The following is a 24,831-nucleotide window of genomic DNA, read 5'->3' on the forward strand; positions in this document are numbered from 1 at the left end:
ATCATGACCTTCCAAATCTAAAATATGTGTATTCTTCAGTCCTTCAACCAGCACTGAGAAGATGCTTTATAATATAATCTCATATCCAACAGGGAAAAACCTCCTCTCTCTTTCACATCTATCAGTATTTTATATTTTATTCTCGGTTTTTCCAAATGCTTAAACATAAAGTCCCAGAAGTCATTGTCAAATGCTTTCTCAGCATCTAAAAACATTAAAGCTGCTTGTTTTTTATTTCTTATTTCTAAATATTATTTTACATCAATTATGTTTCTAATATTATCTTTCATTTGTCTTCCTGACAAAATCTGGCCTGATCTTCATGGATTACCTCTTTTAATACAGTTTTCAACCTATTAGCTAATATGTCTCCAACAGTTTATAATTGTTATTCAACAACAAAATAGGTTGATAGACATACAGAGCTGGTTATGAACTATCTTGCTAATGAAACAAAGTTATGTATGCACTCTTCCAAGAATCTGATAACTCTCCTGTATTCAAAGTTATATTCCTAATATCTTTTAAAGGTTGTATTAGGTAATCTTGTAATTTACTTTATAATATATTGCTGTCCTTCAGGTCGTGGTGTCTTCCCTAATTTTGCTGTAAAATTGCTTGCTGTAATTCCATCATTGTGACAGGTGCATTCAGAAATGTCATTTTATTTTTTGGTATCATAGGTAGTTTGTTGTCTTCTAAATATTTACCCATTTCATCTAAATTACTTGGTTTGGCTCAATATAGTTCTGTATAAAAACTCACAAACTGATCTCTTATTTCTTTTCGGATTTTCCACAACTCTACCTGCTACATTTAGTCTATTAATACAGTTTTGTTTTTTCTTCTTCTTTATTTGCCAAGCTAATAGTTTCCCTGGCTTGCTAGCTTGTTCAAATTGTTTCCGTTTTAAATATCTAAAGGTATTTTGATTAAATAAATATAATTAAATTGTGCTTGATAAGCAAAATGTGTGTAAAACTGCACAGAAATAATTAAAAATATTAAATGATTGCTAAGTACTTGCAGTTATATCATCATCATCATCATTTGGCATTACCTGTCATTTTCAAAAGGTAACATTTAAATTCTTTGCTTTTCTGAAAACAGGCTTACGAACCTAAATGTTGCCCAGCCATAAAAATAATAGCAGATTTGAATTCCTCACACCCAAAAACATATTTTTAAGACCTCCCACTGAATAAATTTGCAAAAATCAAGTTTCACCCCTATAATGACACACCCTAACATCCATTACGGTCTGTCCTGGCTCCCTAAAGTATAAAGGCACACCCTGAGATTAAAATCTATAATTAGAGAGGTTGACATCTCTATCATTTGGGTTTGTAGGTTTTTTTTAATATGCCCATATAAATTGATCAGGCAGTCACTATGTATCTAGATGCCTACATTTTACTGACAGCAGACTACCCCACTGCACTCACTGAGAGATCTGGTGTGGTCTAGTGGTTAGTGTGTCAGACTAAGTCCTGGGAGGTAGGTAAGGTAAAGGGACCCCTGACCATTAGGTCCAGTCGTGACTGACTCTGGCATTGCAGCGCTCATCTCGCTTTATTGGCCGAGGGAGCCGGCGTACGGCTTCCGGGTCATGTGGCCAGCATGATTATGCCGCTTCTGGTGAACCAGAGCAGCGCACGGAAATGCCGTTTACCTTCCCTCTGGAGTGGTACCTATTTATCTACTTGCACTTTGACGTGCTTTCGAACTGCTAGGTTGGCAGGAGCAGGGACCGAGCAACGGGAGCTCACCCCATCGCGAGGATTCAAACCGCCGACCTTCTAATCGGCAAGTCCTAGGCTCTGTGGTTTAACCCACAGTGCCACCTGTGTCCCTTAAATCCTGGGAGACCAGGGTTCAAATGCCCCCTCAGCCCTGAAGCTCATTGGGTGACTTTGAGCCAGTCAATTACTCTCAACTGAACCTACCTTGCAAAGGATAGAATGAGGGAAGAGTAAGTATGTATGCCACCTTGAGCTCCTTAGAAGAAAGGTGGAATAGGAATGTCATAAATAAATTAAGTAATAAAATAAATTTATGAGTATGTGGCCCTGCAAGCATCTCTGTCTGGCCCCAGGCTGCAGCCCCTCAACAGCTCTGCTTTGTAGCGCAAATATATTTGCTTGGATAATGAATGCCACTGAGTTCGGATAATGCCAGGAGGATTGGGATATGTGCATGTAAGTAAGTAAGTAAAAACTAGCCTACTCTGCTGAGCACTCAATATTGCCTCCACTGGCACATGGCACTTGGAAGATTGCTCAAAAGTGAATGTGGTCCTCAGACTGAAAAAGATTTCCCAGCCCTGATATATAAGATGATATATAAGATTGTTCCATGGGCTAGCGGAATAATGCAGTGCTTTTTTTTCTTTAAAAGATATATATATATTTAGGGGTACTCTAATTTTCCTACTCATATTGAAATACTGCCCCTCAGCTAGGCCAAACTTAGAGTCACAAAATATTTAGGGGTATGTGTACCCCTGCATCCCCCCAGAAAAAAAGCACTGGGTTTATGGTCTTTGTCCAAGGGGAAGCTATGCCACCCTCTTGGTCTTACTACATCTGATCCAACCACCCCTATTTCATACCCTCCAAGTGTCCTGGTTTTCCAAGGACAGCCCTGGAATAACAAACACCATCCCAGTTTCTGATTTGATCCTGGAATGTTCCGGATTTCCTTTTTCCTCCTCTCCTCGTCTTGATTAAAAGTGGTGGAAAGATCAGACCCCAGCTCCTGTTCTTTTTGGAAATAGGAGTTGTTGCGCTCTCTCTCTCTCTCTCTCTCTCTCTCTCTCTGCGTGTTTGTGTATAGGTGCAAAAACAGAGTCCTGTTTATACTGAAAATACCTGCATCAAATGAAGAAAACAATGAAGCTGGCATGCAAAGCCCTTCCTATAATTTTGAAGGAAAATGTTGCCATTCCATGTTCAATTCTTTAATTGCAACGTTCCAGCAGCCAGTCATTTTTAAGGAAACGTGCATGCATTCTGTAGGCGTGCTAGTGGTACCACCAAGCCACAACTTAGGGATGATGCTTGGTGGAGGCGAAATTCTTCAGAAGCCAGTTTCTGTAGATGCTGATTCATATTGTTATATTGCCATTTATTGTAAATGGAGCCTTATACTGTCTACTCAGAAGTTAAGTCTCACTGTATTCAGTGGAGTTTATTCCCAGGTAACTGCACAAAGACTGTGCAGTGTTAATGTTGCGATCCTAAGCATTTTTACTCACAACTAAGTCCCACTGAGTTTAATAGGATTTACTCTTTGATATGGACACAGGTGGTGCTGTGGGTTAAACCACAGAGCCTAGGACTTGCCGATCAGAAGGTCAGCGGTTCGAATCCCTGCGACGGGGTGAGCTCCTGTTGCTCAGTCCCTGCTCCTGCCAACCTAGCAGTTCGAAAGCACGTCAAAGTGCAAGTAGATAAATAGGTACCGCTCTGGCGGGAAGGTAAACGGCGTTTCGATGCGCTGCTCTGGTTTGCCAGAAGCTGCTTAGTCATGCTGGTCACATGACCTGGAAGCTGTACACCGGCTCCCTCAGCCAATAAAGCGAGATAAGCGCCGTAACCCCAGAGTCGGCCACAACTGGACCTAATGGTCAGGGGTCCCTTTTTACTCTCTGGTATATTCCTGATCATTCTTCTTCTTCTTCTTCTTCTTCTTCTTCTTCTTCTTCTTCTTCTTCTTCTTCCCTGAGAGACTCAAGGCAGCATATAGCTAAAATTTTATTTCATTCCATTTATCTGTAGAAGGTGTTCTATACAATCCCTTCCCTCTCACGTTTTTTCTTTACAACAATCCTGTGAGACAGGTGAGGCAGAGTGGTTGTAATTGGCTCAAGGTGACAGATGTATATGGGTATATGACATCTACATGTGCGGTGAGATCGAATGTGGGAGAAGCTTCCTGATGTAGAATAGATTCTTCCTATTTTCATCTGAGAAATGTTGGAGGCTCAGTCCACAACATCTCTAGGTTGCACTGGGAAAGACCCCTGCCTGAGTCCCTGGAGAGTCAGTGTAGAGGCTATACTGAACTGCCAGTCAGTGTAGAGGCTATACTGAACTGGCTGAGCTAATGGATTAATTCAGCGTAAGGCAGCTTCCTAAGTATATTCTGACTCCACGTGAGATGAGCGCCGCACCCCATAGTCACCTTTGACTGGACTTAACCATCCAGGGGTCCTTTACTTTTTTACCTTTGGTAAACTACTCAGGGTTGTATCCAGCTTAGCCCACTGAAATTAATGCACCTCAGCTAGTCATTCCTATTGATTTCAATGGGGCTACTTTCAGTACGAGCAACATTGAAAACAACCTTCTGTCTTTATTTTTGGGTTTCAGCGATGCCTTGTTAAAATTTTATTTGTGTGAGTAGCTAGCATCGTTGCCTTGGTTCAGCTTCTTCCTCAGCATATCCAGAAGTTACATTTTTATTTATTGTGTTTATAAGTATCTATAAACTGCTTAATAATAGTAATAGAATTCCAAAGTGGTGCACGTAAAAACAATATACAACAAATATCAATGATATACAAATAAAGCCAGCAAGGTTATATGTCAACTTATGTCTGAAGGTGGATTGGCTACTTGGGATTGATGAGTTTTTGGAGGAGAGAACACTGGAGATTTATGACGTTTCTATGATGCTTGAGTTCACTTACAAATATTCAAGTTCAGCAAAGGTTGAAGAAGACAGCTTGACACTCTTACGAAGAACAGATCCACTCACTGCCCCCTGTGTCAGAACTCCAGAGATAACCTCCAACCCTTAGAAACTTTCAGCTTCACAGAGCTCAAAGCCCACTCTCTAGCGGGATGCTGCAAAATGAGAAGGCCAGAGCTGACACTGGACTTCAAAAATGGAATGCTGATGGGGATCATGGGGGGAACCTGAAAATTAGGTGGAGCGTCTGGAATCCTCAATGGGGAACAATCCATGCTGCAACAATTTGTTGTAGGTCACACTTATAAGAATAACGTCACACGCAACCCTGAACTCTGATTCCAGGGGTTCCAGGCCCAGTGTTTGGTTTACTTAGAATGCGGGACTGCGGAGACTATGGTGTGCTAGGATATATGATTTATTTACACATATATACAACCTGAACGTACAATGGAGGGGCTCACAGCATTAACCGATTGGAAATTCTTGCTTCTTCCATAGCCACCCATTATTGTTTTTTTAAATGTTTTTATAAAAGGTTTTTCTTGGGTTACAAAAGTACACACATCATCTCTGTTTTCAGATCATAAAGCCCTTTCTACAGGTCAGTTATATTTGATGTGAGACATTAATGTTGTATACAGTATAAAATTGGGGGAGAAGAGAGGAGGGGAGAGAGGGGGTAGTAAACTTTCTTTCTTTTATAATACAGTGGTACTTTGGTTTATGAACATAATCTGTTCCGGAAGTCCGTACTTAAACCAAAGCGTTCTTAAACCAAGGCATGCTTTCCCATAGAAACCAAGGACTCAATTTACAAATGGAACACACTCAACATATTCTGCTTCCAAGGCAAAGTTCACAAACCAAAACACCTACTTCCGGGTTTGCAGCGTTCTTAATCCAAGTTGTTTACCAACTACCAGTAAGCTGTTCTTAAACCAAGGTACCACTGTAGTGTATGTGCAAGGTTTTTGTATCAGCCTCATGGGGGTAGGTTCTCTTTCTATTCAATTATTAGTTTTGATTGGCATTGAGAGAGGTTGGGGGGCCGAGGGCATGGCTGATTGTCTTCAGCTGACAGCAGTGAGTTGCAGAAATCAACCATGGCGCTCACTCTGTGGCTTCTGCCTGCCCAGTTCACACACACTAACTCCAGCTATTGTCTTTTTCACTGCCAGCCCACTCATTTGCCCTATGGCACAGAGCAGCTGTCTTTGTTATGCTAACGCTACTTAGGTGGTAATGACAGTCCTTGCCTGGCTAATTCAATCCATTAGATTTTAACCCCATGCAGACTAAGCCCCCATACTCACAACAATACTAACTGCAGGTCTTCAGGGGTGTCTCTTGCTCCAGATGACTCACCAGCACTGGGAACTGGGTGTACACATTGCTAAAAAGCAGGAAGCACATAGCCAAAAAAGAGAGTGGCGTAAGAATTGCATATGTTAATTTATTACTATAGATGCACAATTATAAATGGGAGAGATTCAATATCATGCTCTTCTGATCGTTCTGTCAGTATAAACATTTCTGCCTCTTTCTCCCCCTGCACACTGTTCTGGGTGTTCTCCAGAGCCAATTTGGGGGCGGATTGGGGGCACAAAGAGAGTGGAAAAGAGGAAACCCCATTATGCTAGTGGGAGCCCTTGCACACTGGTTTACTTGAATCTGGCCCATTGAGCTGTATCCAATGTTAGTCATAGAGTAGAACCCTTGAAATTAAAGGACATGACTTAATTCCAATAATTTCACTGAGTGCATTCTGAGTAAAAAGTTAGTTGGATACAATCCTGTTATTGAAATTTAAAGAACAGTACAATGCAGTTTACTTGAACAGGAAAGCCTGTGACCAGGCCACTGTTGATGGGGCATATTCAAGAAAACTGTTCTCCCTTCTTATGGGTATTGTTAAACTAGGCTTAAACTGCACAGCCTTTCAGAAATAGGACTCCTTCAACTAGAATTGGGATGGAGAACCTGTAGCCTTCCAGATGTTGGACTCCAACTTCCATTGGCCATAGCCAGCACAACCAGTGGTAAGGGATGATGGGGGGAGTTCTAGTCCAGAAACCGTGTTTATGGAAGACAATCTTACTTGGCTACGAGTGATCACCAAAGAAGAAGAAGGAGGAGCAGAAGTATGATAAAACTTCAGTGGATGGGGGAATCCTAAAGGGGCAACAGCTAAACAAATCCCAATGTACCATACCTATGTTCAGTGGACATAGAATGCTAAGTGTCTCTGGGGTGGAACAGGAAAGATTCCTGTAAAGAGTGCTTGTACCTGTAACATGCTGGGAGGAAACTGTCAAGAAAGGGCAGGGCTTGCTACTATTTCATGATTCATGGTTTGGGGAGGGGAAATGAGCACCGGCAAGGGCTGTTTGTTGTTCCCCAAAGCCATACCTGGCAAGTGCTTCCAACCTGCCTAGTTCTGCATGAATCTGCAAAGCCAGAAATTCCAGTGCAACCTGAGTGTCTGGGATGAGCTATTCCAAGTTTAATTGAGAAAAAGAGGCAGTCTAGACCTGTTGATGAGAGAGCCTTGGCGTAGCTAGTACATACATTGTCAAGTCTCTGAAAAATTAGACGGCTGCTTTAGTGTGGGTCTGTCTGAGAGAAAGGACAGGATGAAAGTTGTGTGGCCTCTTAGTGGTTTTACAACACAGCAGCTCAGGTAGGATGCCCCGCTTTGCAGAGGACAGCCTTCCAGTTTAGGGGTAGGGAGCCTGTGGACACCAGCAATGCGCTTTCCATTTTTAAGTTCGGAATAGAGTAGTTGCTTTGGAAGACGATAATCAGGCATCCACACAACCTGACCAGTCCAATGAAGTTGATGTTGAGGAATCATTGCTTCAACACTGGTGATCTTTGCTTCTTCCAGTACACCGATATTAGTTTGCCTATCTTCCCAAGTGATGTGTAAATTTTTTTGGAGACACCGTTGATGGAATCTTTCGAGGAGTTGGAGATGGCGTTTATAAGTGGTCCATGTTTCCTGCAAACCTTACAGATCTCTTTGTAGATTGACACTCCCCCCTTCCTGCTTTGTCACTGCATTTTAAATTTTTTTAAATGTTATTGATTTGTTAACCAAAAAAAGTGTGCAGGTATAAAGAAAGAAAACAAAGGATCAAAAAATGTAGACCATAAAGCATCACAGCCGGGGGGGGGGGGACAAGAGTACAGCTGTTCCAAATATATAATAAAGCATTAGCTCATACAAATATTCCCTTTACAAATAACAAAATATATGTAAAAATAAAAGTTTTCGCCACCTGTGGGTTCCATCATTACTGAGGTTCTATAAAGTCAAGATGAGCCAGATATTTGCATAGGTAAAGGTAAAGGGACCACTGACCGTTAGGTCCAGTCGCAGACAACTCTGGGGTTGCAGTGCTCATCTCACTTTACTGGCTGAGGGAGCCGGCGTTTGTCCGCAGACAGCTTCTGGGTCATGTGGCCAGCATGATTAAACTGCTTCTGGTGAATCAGAGCAGCACACGGAAACACTATTTACCTTCCCGCCAGAGCAGTTCCTATTTATCTACTTGCACTTTGACGTGCTTTCGAACTGCTAGGTTGGCAGGAGCAGGGACCGAGCAACGGGAGCTCACCCCGTCGTGGGGATTCGAACCTCTGACCTTCTGATCGGCAAGCCCTAGGCTGTGTGGTTTAACCCACAGCGCCACCCGCGTCCCTGATTTATGCACAGACACCCCATTTGTTGGTGGCAGGGCTTTTATTTCAGCCAGAACTCATCAGAACTCAGTTCCAGCACATCTCAGGTGGATGCCATTGCCATTTTAAGAGAACAAGGGAGAAGTTCATGATGAGCTGCAGCACCTATTTTTCTAGAAAAATGGCACTGGCTGGTGACAGAATTTGCTTTGCATGAGTGGGCTTTGTAGTACATTTCACAGAATATCCTCTACAGACTGCTCCAACTTCTCCAGCAGTTTGGGGATAAATCCCAGTGCATGAATGTAGCTTTCAATCATCCTTGGTATGATGGTTGCTGGGGTATCAACACGCATTTCTCTCTTCTCATCTGTGACATGTTGGAGAGTGTGCCTGTTGTCTCAGTACCTCTGATACTTCAGTTCTTTGCTGTTATGGAAACTAGCATATTTGAGGGATCTGGGTGGGGATCCAAACCTGGTGCCCTGGCTAAAACAAACACCTTGGAATCAAGGCAAGTTTCTAGTACTGGGGAAATAAGTTTTATTTCCTGCTTTTAGTGCTGTCGACACCAGTTCTTGACAGCTGGGCTGACACATTTACTGTTTAGGATTGCATTGTGATAAGGAAACAAATATGCATGACAGGACTGGGATGCCAAGCGGTGGCTAGGCAGGGGGCGGAAGTAGCAGTGCTTACTTCATCCTAAAGCAACAGGAGTGGCTCACTGTCCCTTCCATCTTATAGACTAACAGTGAACTCATTCTCTGAGGGCGGATCCTTACGTACATAAAAAAGGGTGGTAACAACAGGTTTGGGTGGCAGCCAAGGTTTGCAAAAGTGCGAGAAAGCAGCCTAGGGCCAAAAACAGTGTGCTCAGTAGGCATGGAATGCTGAATGACTGTTGTATGTGGGGCAGAGGGTTGGAGCTAGAAGCTGAGTGGAGTATCTTTGGAAGGGTATGGCTGGCTGGCTGTAGTCCTGAACAAGAGCACTCCAGGGTAACAAGGTCTTGTGCGTCCAACTTGTAACTGGTCAACACTATGATGATCAAAACTCTCCTCTTCCTCCTTTCTCCTACTTCCCACAGCTGTGTCCAGGATGTCACTGAATCTACATCCCCTTAGAATGTCTGAGTTCAAAATGTCAAGGGTTGTGCTGGCCGTATGTTTTGCCTTCAGGGCTCCCTTACTCCTTGAGTAGGCATCCTCCTCCTCACCGATACTGGCAAACAGAGTTAGCGGTCAAACAAAACATGGAAGATCACAGACTCCCCATCCTGCTTGTTATATGAGGAAAGCTGAGCATTTCCAAAGCAGTTTCCTACAGCTGTCTTCTCCTCCCTCTTCCTTCCCTGACCCACCTATTTGTGATTCTTAATTTCTCTCTCTACAATCAGGATAAGCTTTAGCTCATCGCTAAAGTCATATCACAGACACCACACATTATAAGCCGTTGCTTCCTCTCTCCGCTTCTATTAAGGTTTTTGAGTGGAATACTGGAACACACTTGCCAAATCCTCCCCCCACCCCAAGCTGCTGAATCAGGAGCCCAGAGGCCTCCCCCCACTCTGCGTTTTGGAACACAAGCAGCTCAGCTGCAGGGAGAACGCATGCTGATCTCAGCAACCAACCTAGATATTCTCTCTCCTTAGAGACACTCTTCTAGGCAGCTCTACCAACTGTTGATCTATCAAGACAAGAGACCTGCACAGCCAGCAGTAGAACTCCATATTGTAGAATCTTGCTGACAGCTCATAAACCTTAGGAACACACACACACACACACACACACACACACACACACACACTCTACAATCAATTGAGACAGGGGTTTCCATATGTTGACTGCCAGTGGATGTGTTCATTCAGGGTGGTCTACAACGTGGATTTGCTGTTAATTGCATTTTTATTGCTTCTTTTATTTCTCATACATTGTTGTTTTTTTGTACTGCAATGTTAATGTAATCGATTTCTGTAGAACCCAAGCAACAACTTCCTTAGTTTATGGTACATTTCCTGACATTTATATGTTTCCTGTCTTGTACCTTGAGATAAGAATTCTTAAGAAGAAACGTCCATCTAGTTCAGCATCCTGTTTCCCTACAGTGGCCAAAGAGGTACTTCTGAAAAGACTGTAACACAAGAAGCTGCCTGATAGCAAATGGGCCTATCTGTTCATCTGTCTAGCTCAGTATTATGTACTGTGATTGGTTGTAGTTCTCTAGGGTCTTTGCTACCTATGTGAGCCTTTTAACTAGTGATGCCAGGGACTGAAGTTAAGAAATTCTTCGTGCAAAGTCTGTACTCTGTTACAGAGCTGTATATCACCCAACCCCTTAAGCAGGCTAGGAATCTTGCCATTGTTCTCCAACAACTGGTATCCAGTGAAACATTGTCATTGGTTGCTTCTAAATGGCCTGTTTACTTATTTTGAAGCAGCTTTACTGAACATAAGGACCAAAACCACATTCATTGTGCAACCAGAACTTGCTGGTATGCAACTGGACTCCACTTGCAAGATAACAACAATCAGGAAGGGGCCACTGGACATTGAGGTTTCTTTAACCATTAGGGCTAATCATTTCTTTAAACACAAGAGCTCCAAGTTCTTTTTCTCTGTGCCCATATTTCTGTAAATCCAAGGTGGATTTACAAAACAACATTTGGATTTACAAAACAACATTTGGATTTACAAAACAACATTTATTGGGTGGGGGGGTTGGATACCTCAGGATGTTGGACTACACGAAAAGCCTAAAGGTGCCCACGTGTTTTAAAATTTAAGTCTGTTTACAAAAAGCTCACATGAGCTCACATGCAAATATAACATTTGCATTCATTGCCTCACCCCCTTATGCATCTGGCCCTGTCCACCAGCAGCAAGCGGTCCCTGGAATGTTTTCCAGGATGGAATGTGGCCCTCTGGCTGAAAAAATGTTCCTCACCCCTGCAGTAAGTAATGCAACTGTTGGAAGAATCATAAAAAATAGAGTCCATTTTGTAGAAAGTTCAGCAATGCCTGTAGTACTTCCACTCCTCCAGTCTCATTAATAACCTGGATTTCATTCTTCCCTTCCCAGTTATACCTGCTAGCACAAAACTCTGAATATTGAGGAAGGAGGAAACACAAACCATGCTGTCCCTCGGCGTTGTGAAAGGTAATGAACTGCTGCATAATTCTTACTCATTCTCAAGGTAGAAGTTTGCAGCTCATTCTGCAGGGCTCTACTGCATAGTAAAGGTAAAGGGACCCCTGACCATCAGGTCCAGTCGTGACGCTCATCTCGCTTTATTGGCCGAGGGAGCCAGCGTGCAGCTTCCGGGTCATGTGGCCAGCATGACTAAGCTGCTTCTGGCGAACCAGAGCAGCACATGGAAACACCGTTTACCTTCCTGCCGGAGTGGTACCTATTTATCTACTTGCACTTTGAGGTGCTTTTGAACTGCTAGGTTGGCAGGAGCAGGGACTGAGCTACGGGAGCTCACCCCGTCACGGGGATTCAAACCGCCAAACTTCTGATTGGCAAGTCCTAGGCTCTGTGGTTTAACCCACAGCGCCACCCGCATCTCTTTATTAAGCTGCATACCCTCCAACATTCTTCAGATGAAAATAGGGACATTTCTCACTGCCCCCCCCCGCATTTTTTGTCCCCTGTAACAGAGCATTTCCAATCAGAAGAAGGGCAAGTGTCTGCATTATGCAAGTGACTTAACTAACACTTTGTGCATTCATTAGATGGCGTCATTCTACCTAGTGATGAGGATCGAAAGAGGATCATCACCCAGATGAAAGTGCGGACAACACTGAAAGGGGATAAGAGCTGGATTCAGCAGAGATCGGACCATGAGGAGGAGCAGAACCACAGCCCATTGTAAGTAGAGGCATTCACCTGCCTTGCCTGCAAGATTGCTGCTCCATCTGCCCAGTCCTCTTTCCAATGCTGCCAAAAGATAATATCTCAATCATCACCCAACTTCTCAGAGAAAAGTTCACAAGGGATCAGACTTCAGATTTTGCATTGTGTGCAGTGCTATTGAATATGAAGAGCCTTGTATTTTTTAAAAAAGACGGTTGACGAGCAGCTGTTGTCTGCCAGAGCACTGAGAGACATTGGCATGCAATTGATAGATCCAGAGCACCAAAGATCCATTTATTCACTTTCCTCTGAAGGTGCAGCCTGTAAAGAGGGAACAACTAGGATTTTAGATTCTTTGTCAGCTATCTCATATGTAAACAAGTGTATGTCTGAGGTTTTTGGTTGGTCCTAGCCCAGGAGAGGGTGGAACCTTCGGCCCCTGGGCCAATTGCCCAGCCAGGTTACAAGTTGTCCTGCAAGGCCATTTCTCCCAAACCACATCTGCCTGTCTATCAGCTGGTGTCCCTGCAGAGAATACACTGTCAAAGCAGATCCCTGCAGCCAAAAGGATTGAATCCCCACTTCACCAGCTGGTGAACACAGAGTTCAGTCCTGAAGGGTGCTGCTTTGCCAGTGCATTCTCTGTGGGGAATATACTGACAAGGCAGAACCCCCTCACCCTTGTAAGTCAGTTTTGCCAGGTGGGCAGAACTGCCCATCTATCAATTGTCCAGGGGTGGAAGAATCTGTTCTCTCATATTCTCAGTTTTCCATTCTCCAAATTTTGCAACAATTTATAATCTTTTTAATTAGAAGAAAAAAAATCATGAAAATTCTTCAGCATTTTAGTGTAAATTTCTCCAGATAAGTACATTTTTGTATAAGTAGTTTTGACCAATATACACATTTTGCAGAAGACTTCCTGTAACATGGTGAATTTTTGTATATTATGTTTCTCCTGCTTGGAGAATAGCACCTCAACATTCTGATAAATGCAAATTTCAAAAATTTTAAAGGATGGTTGTGTTTTGGTTCTCCAGACTTTATGGCGAAGGGTGTGTAATGAATAAATATTGATATAATATCAATATTGATATATTGATTTAAATATTGATAATAATAACTGAAAGAGCATGAAAGCCTCTTTCACCAGAGCTGCTTCCGCCACACTGATTTCTCACTTTTGCCTCTCTTTTCCCCTCTCCTGTCCAACAGGCATTCACCATTGAGGACCAGGGGCACCACTGGGAAATCTCCTGCCTCACCGAAGAGTTTGTCACCGACTCGCAGGTGCCTTTGACGAACCACCTGCACACATCTTGCTTCCTTTGGGCAATTCTGTGTGGGCTTTGTAGGGTTTGAGATGCATTCTGGACTTAAAACATTTCGAGATGCAGCAGTGCCACATTTGCCCTAATGGACCAGCCTCCACTAGAGAAAAATCAATGTATATTGAGAATGCTAATTACATAGTAGACTTTGTATACAGCTTTATGTTTACTTAAGAGGAATTGATTTTTTTTTAAATAACAAAATATACCCAAAAATATACTTTGCTTCCCATACAGGAATGGTAGACCTTTCTCGGTGATAGAGCACATAAAACAGCCAAGCTGGATCAAACAAAAGGCCCATCTAGTTCAGCATTTTGTTTTCATAGTGGCCAACCAGACGCTTACGAAAAGCTCTCATGCAGGACATAAGGACTCTTCTTTTGGCTGTATAAGGTCCCAGGTTCATTTGTCAGTTAAAAGGAACCCACATTGCAGAGCTGGGAGGATGCATCTGCATGATATTCTGGGAAGCTGTTGCCAGTCTGAGAATATAATATTTGGTTAGATGGGTCAAGAATCTGACTCAATACGGTATAAGACAGTTAATTTATATACTTCTTATCATGGCAGTTGCCTCAACTGCTCAGCTACCTTCAAAGGCTACTAGGCAAACATTAGTCTACATAAAAGTCAAGTGACAGTAAGCTCTTCCTTAGCCAAATGCAATAGGACCCAAATTCCATCATGAATTTGTGATGGTTTATCCTGCTATGATGTTGTCTTTTGTCATCTGGTAACATTTCTCTTCTGTTCTTCCAGATTAGCCTTTGCTGAACCACCTTCCCAAGCAGAACCACAGTCTCCAAAAAGTTATTCCAAAAAGTTAGTGACTTCCTTTTACTGCAAAAAGTAGGGCACTTAATGCGGGAGAGGTGTATACTTACTTTAGATAAAGTTTGGCATTGCAGGTTGTAGTCTGTGAATTTCAGTTTGTGTATGTGTTTATTGTAATTCTTTGTAAAAACTAGCTATCAAAGTTCTCCTGAACCAGGCTAGGAAATGAACATCAAGCAGTTGTAAATCCCACCTTACAACATAGCTGTCAACGTTCCCTTTTATTGCGGGAAATTACCTTATTCCAGCGCCATTTCCTGCTACTTCCCGCTGCTATCCCAGATTGTTAGATATCCCGTAGACTGTCCCTGGAACAGGTGAGGCTGCTGATCCCTTATTTTCAAATCTGAAAGTTGACAGCTATGCCTTATAATGAGAGAGGAACTTTTAAAACCCTCCATAGTTCCAGTTACAGATAGGTAGCCGTGTTGGTCTGCCATAGTCAAAACAAAATAAAAAAATTCCTTCCAGTAGCACCTTAAAGACCAACTAAGTTAGTTCTTGGTATGAGCTTTCGTGTGCATGCACACTTCTTCAGATACACTGAAACAGAAGTAACCAGACCCTTCTATATAGTGAGAAGGTGGGGAGGGGTATTATTCAGAAGGGTGGTGGGAATGGGTGATTGGCAGATAGCTGTGATGAGCCTGTTGACAACTCTTAACGACTGCAATAGGTCTTACAGGAAAGTAGCTGTTCTATTACACCTCTAGTCATCACATACAGTTCCCAAGTTAAAACAGTACAACGAATCATCAGAGATCTACAACCTCTCCTGGACAATGACAGTTCTCTTTCTCAAGCTCTGGGAGGAAGACCTTTCATTGCCTACAGACAGCCACCCAATCTTAAACAACTCCTAACCCACAATAATACTACAACCAGACTTAACACGGACACTGGCACCAGAGCCTGCAATAAACCCAGATGCCAACTTTGCTGCCACATACACCCGGACAACACCATTACTGGCCCCAACAACATCACACATACCATCTCGGGACTATTTAATTGCTCATCGTCTAACATTGTGCATGCCATCAAATGCCAACAGTGTCCTTCAGCTCTCTATATTGGACAAACAGGCCAAACCTTACGCCAAAGAATAAACGGACATAAATCTGACATCAGGAATCACAAGACAGAGAAACCAGTAGGAGAACACTTCAATCTCCCAGGACATTCTATACAAGATCTCAAAGTAGCTGTTCTATTACAAAGGAATTTCAGAAATAGACTGGAAAGAGAAGCTGCTGAATTGCAACTTATTACCAAACTTAAAACCATGGAGAGACCTGGTCTGAACAAAGAAATTGGATTCTTATCTCATTATACATGACAAAGCCATTTTTCACCTTCTCATCCCTTGCTTTTTCCTGTAAGACCTATTGCAGTCGTTAAGAGTCGTCAACAGGCTCATCACAGCTATCTGCCAATCACCCATTCCCACCACCCTTCTGAGTAATACCCCTCCCCACCTTCTCACTATATAGAAGGGTCTGGTGACTTCTGTTTCAGTGTATCTGAAGAAGTGTGCATGCACACGAAAGCTCATACCAAGAACTAACTTAGTTGGTCTTTAAGGTGCTACTGGAAGGAATTTTTTTATTTTGTTTTAAAACCCTGCAATTCTTCTCTGGCTTAGATTAAAAACTGAGCTGGAGAAGAATTTGCAGCTTCTCCCCAGCCAATATCTACCATCCTTCCCTATCCACCCCAGCTCCAAACTCAGTAGTTCCTTCCTTTCTCAGGTAAACAATAAATGGCACAGGATGGATGTAGTTCTTCCAATGATTCTTCCAATGGTTTTAAAAAACAAAACACACATTTCCCCAACAACTTGTTGACCACTGAGGCAAATGTAGTTTCCCCACAACAGCAGTGCTTCTCCATGGAAATGTCTTTGTTTGTTCAATCTTTCCAAAGCCAATAGTCTGTATAAAACCTTAAGTGTTATGCCTCTGCATATTTTTCTCCTTTTGCCAATAATGTATTTCTGTTCTCTACCTAGATCTCCCAGTGCCACATCACCTTCTGGGTACCTCATCAGGTGAGAGAGATGGGACCGGAAAGAAGCAAAGCATTTTGTTTTTGATATAGAATCATAGAATGAAGGAGTGTCCACCACCTTCCAAAAAAGTCACCTTCCACGCACAAACAGCTCTTAATGTCAGAAAGTTCTTCCTGATATTTAATCAGAAATTCCTTTCTTGTAACTTGTATCCATTGGTATGGGTCCTACCCTTCAGAGCAGCGGAAAACAAGCTTGTTCCATCTTCTACAGGACAGTCCTTTAGATATTTGAATATGGCTATCATATCTCTCCTCAGTCTCCTCTTATCCAGGCTAAATATACTCAACTCCTTCAACCATTCCTCTTAAGGTTTGCTTTCCAGACCCTTGACCAAGGCAGAATACAACGGTACTATTATAATAGTAATTATGTCTCTTAATAAGGACACTAGACTTCTGTTGATGCAGTCCAGAATAGCATTAGCTGTTTTTTTGCTGCCATATAACACTGTTGACTCATATGAAGCTTGTGGTCTGCTAAGATCCCTAAATCCTTTTCACATGTACTACTGGCAAGCCAAGTGTCCCCCATCTTATATTTGTGCAGCTGGTGATTCCTGCTTAAGTGTGTTCTCCCGGTGGTGCAGCAATAAAATTGCCAGCACATTTGCAAAGCTAAGGAGGATCTGGTATAGTTTCAAACTGGTACAAATCCACCTAACAGTAACCTTGGCCAGCCCACATTTTACCAGATTCTCTGCAAGAATATCATGGGGGACTTTGAAATCAAGAGACACTTATGTCCTTATGGAGATACACAAAGTCCACAGCATTCCCAGATCCACCAAGCTTGTAATGTGCTGCATGATCTTGGAAGTTACTTACATCTTTTCTCTCTCTGTCTCTCTTTTAGAGGGGTTTTCACCAAGACCATTGATAAGACTACTCCTTTGAACACAGCATCCAATGGCTCACAAAAGAGGTGTGTTTGATTAACCCCTGATCTTGGGACAGACACATGGCTTTGTCAATGAAGTCAAATCCATACAATCCAAGCACACCCCTTGCCAGAAATAAGGGTGTGTGGGTTAAGGATGGGCAATCATTTTAGAACCATCAGAATATAAATACAGGTAGCCCACATTTGTCTAAAAAACAGTGCCTACTCAGAAGTAGTTATGATAGAATGGTAGACTCATAGAGTTGGAAGGGATTCCATGGACCTTCTAGTCCCATGGTTCCCAACGTGGGGCACCCCCCCAGGGGGGCAATTTAATTTTTAAGGGGGGGCAATTTGAGAATGAGTTAGACCAAGTTAATGGCCTTTTAGGCTCCCTCCACAACTGGGGACGCAGGTGGCGCTGTGGGTTAAACCACAGAGCCTAGGACTTGCCGATCAGAAGGTGACAGGGTGAGCTCCTGTTGCTCGGTCCCTGCTCCTGCCAACCTAGCAGTTCGAAAGCACATCAAAGTGCAAGTAGCTAAATAGGTACCACTCTGGCAGGAAGGTAAACGGTGTTTCCATGTGCTGCTCTGGTTCGCCAGAAGCGGCTTAGTCATGCTGGCCACATGACCTGGAAGCTGTACACCGGCTCCCTTGGCCAATAAAGCGAGATGAGCGCCACAACCCCAGAGTCAGTCATGACTGGACCTATTGGTCAGGGGTCCCTTTACCTTTACCTTTACCACGTGAATAGGAGTTTACTTTTTAAACAACAACAACAACAACAACAACAACAACAACAACAACAACTTTGTTATTTATACCCTGCCCATCTGGCTGGGTTTCCACAGCCACAACAAAATAATAAGAATTATATGTCGGGAGGGGGGGGCGGTTCCAGGATTTTAGAGATGATTATGTGGGGCATGGCCAAAAAAAAAGCTTGGGAACTACTGATCTAGTCCAACCCCTTGCAATGCAGGAATGTTCAGTGGGGCTTACTCCCTGGTAAGTGTGAATAATCCCAAAATTATTAAATTGTACTATGTCCAAGAGTGTAATTGGATAGTCTTGCTGCACACTTTGTCCTGTATCAAGTAAAAATATAGAAGCTTACTTAAAAGAAAGAAAGCTGGACATTAAGAAAGTGGGGTGGCTAAGAGGCTGGGACATCCGTGGATACAAAACCTCAGACCTTTGACACTGCAACTTCTCCACACTCACCGTTATATTATGAGGATATAACCCTGCAGACATATCACTTCTGTTTGTTCAAACCACTGATTATCTCTGGGTGTGTTCTGCTTTCAGTGCCAAGAGCGCCAGCCTGCCCCGCTTCAGTCAAGGGCACAAGATGAGTACTGAGGAGTACAAGAAACTGTGAGTATACCCAGAGGGGATTTGCTTCCCTCCTCTAAAGAAACCCCATCTTGGTCAGGGCAGGCGCCTCATATGTAATGCTCAACAGAACTCAATCACAGGCAAGGAAGGCACATTCTGATTGATGCTGGGTTTTGTGTGTGTTATTTTTACAAAAAAAGCCTCAAAGTGAATTGCCCCACATTTTAAAAGATCAAACTATTTATCCAGTGTTTAAAACTAGGTACGTAGAATAAGCACAAAATAAAAACCGAAAGGTGTTTATCCAGCAACATGAATAAAAAGGATGCATCCAGCCCAACCTTGCTAAAAGAACAATGTTCATTTATTATTATCTAGATTCATATACCACCCTTCATCATAAGATCTCAGAGCAGTTCACAAGATAAAACGCTGCACATTTGCTCAAACATTATCACTTTCCACAATAAAACAGCACAACCTGACAATTAACAAATAAAAACAACAACAAGAAAAAAAACTTGGATTCTTTTTTGTTTTGTTCCTCTTTTCGTGTCACGGGGAGATTTCTTATAGTAACATAGGAAATGGCCTAATACAGAGTCATACCATTGGTTCCTCTGACTCAGTATTGTCTACACTGACTGGCAGCAGTTCTCCGGGTTTCAGCCCTACCTGGAGGTGTCAGGAATTGAACCTGGGACCTTCTGTGTGCAAAGCAGATACTCTGCAACTGAGCTACATCCTTTTCAGCTCCCTCCTACACCTGCAGGCCATCTGCTCCATGTCCCATGCCATTCTCAAGGAGCTCCTAAGCCCCAGGATCATATTTCCAGGAGGAGCAGGGTGAGGCAAATGGAAGGGTGAGGCAGGGAGGTCTAATTCTGGGAACAGGAGCTATGCTCCATTCACTGAATGGAAGCTAGAATCCAAGCCAAAGGCAACAAATGAACTCAATTCCCCCCATTCCTGTTACTTTACATAACAACGATGGCAGTTATCTGTCAGTATTGGACAGCAGTCAGACACTCTGTGACACAAAGCGCCTTTTAGTTTCAGTCGCTCTCTCTCCATCTTTCATCTTCTTCCCAATGTTCAGTTTTGTTGCTTTGCTCCCTCCTTTTTAACTTTCTCTTCTCTCTCTGGTTGTTCTTCAGCTCTCACTAACCACCATCACCCTCCTTGCCTTTCCCGCAAACTCTGTGCTCCGTTCACTTTATTGGTTCAGGAGAAAAAGTAGGTATAGAAAGTACTCTTTGTTGAGAAAATCCCAGCATCATCATTTTTAAAGAAATTCCAATCAGGATTCTACGTAAAAGGGAAGGATATACACAGTTGACAAGTGTGCTGAAGAGAAGCACAATTCAGTATAAATGGGAATTCCCAGAAGGGGTTTCCTTCTATTACAAGAATAAAAAATTCAAGTTGACAGATACACATGAAGCAGAAAAGTTCCTGAGAAGGTATGAAAAAGATCTGGGTAGAGAGGAAGCAAGACAGCGAGGAGGTGACCTGGATGCGGGGGGGAGGGAGGCGGGGGGGAGTGGAGTTGGGGGCGGGGGGGGGGAACGGAGGAGGAGACGGAAGACACAAAATCGGAGGAAGAAGAGGAAGGAGAAGACAGAGAATCTAACAGAAAGAATAACACCAGATTCTAAACTAGAAACAAGGATAAAGCGCACGCAAAAATTAACCCAAAATGTCTCTCAAGTTTCTTTCGTGGAATGTGAATGGTTTTAATGATAAGCCCAAGAGAAATAAATTTGAAAAGATTATAAAGAAAAAAAATATTGATGTCATTTGTTGCCAAGAAACTCATGTTGCCAAAAAACATAAGCATATTCTAATAAATAAGAAGTTGGGAATAGAATTCATCAATTCAAACTCAAAGAAAAAAAGAGGGGTAGTAATCTATGCGAAGGAGAAACTAGAGCCCAAACAAATTTGCAAGGATGAGGATGGAAGAGTTTTAGGAATTCAAATTAACTACCAGGGAGAGAAAATAAACGTGGTAACAGTCTATGCCCCAAACTCAAATAGAATGGAGTTCTTTAAAAAACTGGAACAATCTTTATTAGAGCTAGACAACAATAAACTGGTCTTACTCGGAGATTTAAATGCGGTTCCGACGCCAGAACTAGATAGAAGTACAAGAAAAAAGAACATAAATCAAGGGAAATTACCGAAATCGTTTAATGATCTGGAAGAAAATCTGGACCTAATAGATATATGGAGATACAAAAACCCTACAACGAAACAATTTACCCATTTCTCTGAACCACATCAGAGCTGGAGCAGGCTGGATCAGATATGGATCTCAAGAGAATTAATAATAAGAACGGAGAAATGTGAAATACTACCCAGAACCTTATCGGATCATAGCCCAATAACATTAAAATTAAAGTGGAAGATCCAAGGGTTGTACAGATGGAGAATGAATGACTACCTACTTGAAAAAGAAGAAGTGACCGAAAAAGTTAAAACTACCATAAAAGACTATTTTGACTTAAACATCAACAAAGGAACAGGTATAGACACAGTATGGGATGCTAGCAAGGCTGTGTTAAGAGGTCTCCTGATACAACAAAATACCCAAAGAAAAAAGGCTAAAGAAAAAAAAAAGAAGAATTAATCCATCAATTGAAAGAATGCGAAAAAAATATGATAAAAAATCCAAACGACGATGGCCATAAGCAACAATATAAAATGCTCCAAACAGAATATTCGATATTAATAAGCCAAGAGGTGGAATGGGGAATAAAGTTAATGAAACAAAGGTCCTTCGAATCGGCAAATAAAATTGGAAAGTTTCTGGCGTGGCAACTGAGAAAAAGAAGAAAACTTAGTACCATCAATAAAATAAAAGTTGAAGAACAAGTCCTGGAAGACCCCAATGAAATAAAAAAGAACTTCCTTAAATTCTATGAGAACCTATACAAAAGAGAAGAAGAAGATTTAACGGGCATCGCAAAATACCTAGAAGAAAATAGTCCCAAAAATATATCAGAAGAGGAAAGAACCGCCTTAAATAAACCCATAAAAATAGAGGAGATCCGAGAGGCAATCAAAAGGATGAAACTGGGGAAAGCCCCAGGCCCAGATGGGTTATCTGCCAAGTATTACAAGGTCCTAGAGGAATACATAACACCAGTACTATGTGACGTAATCAACGAGATACTAAGAGGAGGAAAAATGCCAGCATCCTGGAAAGAAGCCTATATCACGTTGATTCCGAAACCAGATTCAGACAAACTTAACATCAAGAATTACAGACCGATTTCCTTATTGAATAACGACTACAAGATCTTCGCAGATATAATGGCACACAGACTTAAAAAGTGTTTAACTAATCTCATTCATATTGACCAGGCCGGTTTCCTTCCCAACAGACAAATAAAAGATAACATTAGACATACAATAGACATTATTGAATATTTAGAATGTCATAATGAAATTCCCACTGCTTTAATGTTCGTCGATGCCGAGAAGGCTTTCGACAATGTCTCTTGGGGTTTTCTGATAAAGTGCCTGGAAAGATCAGGGATAGATGGCACATTCCTGGAAGGAGTTAGAGCAATCTACACACAACAAAGAGCTAGATTAATTATTAACAATACCCTGACAGAACAGTTTGAAATAGCAAAAGGCACTCGACAGGGGTGCCCTCTGTCACCGCTGTTGTTTATCATGGTCTTAGAGATAATCACAAACAAGATAAGAAAAACCCCAGAGATCCGTGGCATAAAAATAGGAGCGAAAGAATATAAACTGAAAACATATGCAGACGATCTTATGCTGTCATTGGAAGAACCAAAAGAGAGCGTCGGCAAAGTGTTAAAGCTACTAGAGGAATTTGGAAAATTATCCGGATTTAAATTGAACAGAGCAAAAACCAAAATAATGACCAAAAATATGGAAGAAGAAACCAAAAACGATCTTGAAAGTAAAACTGGAATTAAAATAACTAAAAAAGTTAAATACCTTGGAATCTGGTTAACTATGAAAAATATAAATCTGATTGAAAATAACTACAAGAAAACATGGAAAGAAATAATGAAGGACTTGGATACATGGAATAGAATACATCTCTCGTGGATGGGGAGAATGGCGGCGATTAAAATGAGCTTATTACCTAAATTACTCTTCCTATTCCAGAATATACCGATAATTAGAGGAACCTCAATATTCAAAGAATGGCAGAGATTACTTTCTAAATTCATTTGGCAGGGAAAGAGACCAAGAATTAGATTTAAATTGCTCACAGACCAAAGAGATAGGGGTGGTCTTGCGGTTCCAAATTTGAGGTTATATTACGAAGCTGCATGTCTTTGTTGGGTAAAAGACTGGATTGTCATCAAAAACAAAAATTTGTTAGATCTAGAGGGGTTTAATCTAAGATTCGGTTGGCATGCCTATTTATGGCGAGACAAAGGAAGGGTTCATAAAGGTTTTTCTAATCACATTCTCAGAGGGCCACTGCTGGAAGTGTGGGAAAGGAATAAAAAATTGTTGGAGCAGAAAACGCCCTGGTGGTTATCACCAATAGACATTTTAACAATTAAAAAATTAAACATTGAGGGGGAAAGATGGACATATGAAGATTTACTAACCAAAACAGAATCCGGGTGGAGGATTAGACCTTACGAAGAAATAAAAAGCAAGCTGACTGGCTGGATTCAATACCATCAAATTAATTCAATGTGGAGGGAAGATAACAAGATCGGAATAAATGACAAGAAATCTAGATTTCAGATTGAAATAATAGAAAGTAAAACAAAATTATTATCAAAAATGTACAACCAGTTGCTTGAGTGGGACACCAAGGACGAGGAAGTAAAGGATGTGATGGTGAAGTGGGCGGTAGACCTAGGGTACAACATAGAGTTTGACAAATGGAAGGCATTGTGGTGTAAAGATATGAATTTCTCAGCATGCACGACACTAAAGGAAAACAGGTATAAGATGATGTACAGATGGTACATAACGCCGGTAAAACTACATAAAATGTATAGAACGGGCGATAAACTGTGTTGGAAATGTAAGAGCAAGGAGGGCGATTTCATCCATACGTGGTGGACGTGCGAGATTCTCAAAAAATTTTGGGAATCCATCTATAATGAATTAAAAAAAATTCTTAAATATACGTTTGTTAAAAAACCCGAAGCCTTCCTGCTGGGGATAATTGGTAAGGATATCAAAGAAGAAGATAGAACCTTTTTTCAATATGCAACGGTGGCCGCCAGAACCCTCATAGCACAGTACTGGAAAACACCAAAAATCCCAACACTAAAGGAGTGGCAACTTAAATTATCCGATTATTTGGAGTTGGCTAAATTGACACAGAAAATAAGAAATCAAAGAAGTGCAAAATTTAACAATGAATGGGATAAATTTAGGATATATATGGAAATAGAGACAAGGGGAAAATCAAAATGTTGATCAGAAACACATATGTACTTACAGAAATCACAGTAGGCATGAGATAACGCTTACTACGTAAAAAGTTTTATTAAGGAATAGACACAGCAGATAGATAAACAAGGCAATATTTTCTGAAATCGAGATAAAGGGAAGTCGATCAATGTCATTTAAAGTTGTATGTATTTCGTGTATTTCTTTTTTTTCTCTTTTTCTTTTTCTTTTCTTTTCTTTTCTTTTCTTTTCTTTTCTTCTCTTTTTCTGTTTTTTCTTTTTCATTTTGTCTTTTGTACGTTTGTGAAATATATTTATGTCAAAATTTAATAAATAAATAAATAAATATAGAGAAAATCCCAGCAGAGATTTAAAATAACAAAATATGCTGTAAAACAAAGGGTGGAAATATAGGCTATTTAGACCTTTAAAATATGTCTTTCCATGTGAGTTCCAAAACAGTTCCCTCTTTCCCCAGCATAGCAGAAGACCACATGTTTAGTAAGTTACAAATGGTTTACTTACAAACTCTCCAAAGGTCTGGTTCATCTGCTTTTCCACACATCGGTCATGAAAGTTGCACAGGCCGCAAGGCCGGCCCACCCGTGAAGCAAGGTGAGGCAACTGCCCCAGGTGGCAGGATCCACAGTGCAGGAGATCTCAATGTAGGTCTTTATTCCACCCTTGTTCCTGATGTAGTACATCCCTGGTGGG

At 41.6% G+C, this 24,831-nt stretch overlaps 1 protein-coding gene across 9 annotated transcripts in view; it reads left to right on the top strand.

Annotated features, from left to right (window-relative positions):
• The window catches only part of ZNF185 (zinc finger protein 185 with LIM domain), a 71,399-nt gene that overhangs the window by 15,158 nt on the left and 31,410 nt on the right, over positions 1-24,831 (top strand). For all 9 annotated transcript variants that reach the window (XM_079961651.1, XM_079961648.1, XM_079961649.1 and 6 more), the window contains exons 2-8: positions 11,464-11,541; positions 12,120-12,255; positions 13,456-13,530; positions 14,334-14,396; positions 16,420-16,458; positions 17,335-17,403; positions 18,676-18,744. In XM_079961651.1, the coding sequence (XP_079817777.1) occupies positions 11,517-11,541; positions 12,120-12,255; positions 13,456-13,530; positions 14,334-14,396; positions 16,420-16,458; positions 17,335-17,403; positions 18,676-18,744 (476 nt within the window). In that variant the 5' untranslated portion in view covers positions 11,464-11,516. The remainder of the gene's footprint in view (positions 1-11,463; positions 11,542-12,119; positions 12,256-13,455; positions 13,531-14,333; positions 14,397-16,419; positions 16,459-17,334; positions 17,404-18,675; positions 18,745-24,831) is intronic.

The sequence above is a fragment of the Podarcis cretensis genome (genome assembly GCF_951804945.1).
Source record: "Podarcis cretensis genome assembly, chromosome: Z".
Lineage (NCBI taxonomy): Eukaryota > Metazoa > Chordata > Lepidosauria > Squamata > Lacertidae > Podarcis > Podarcis cretensis.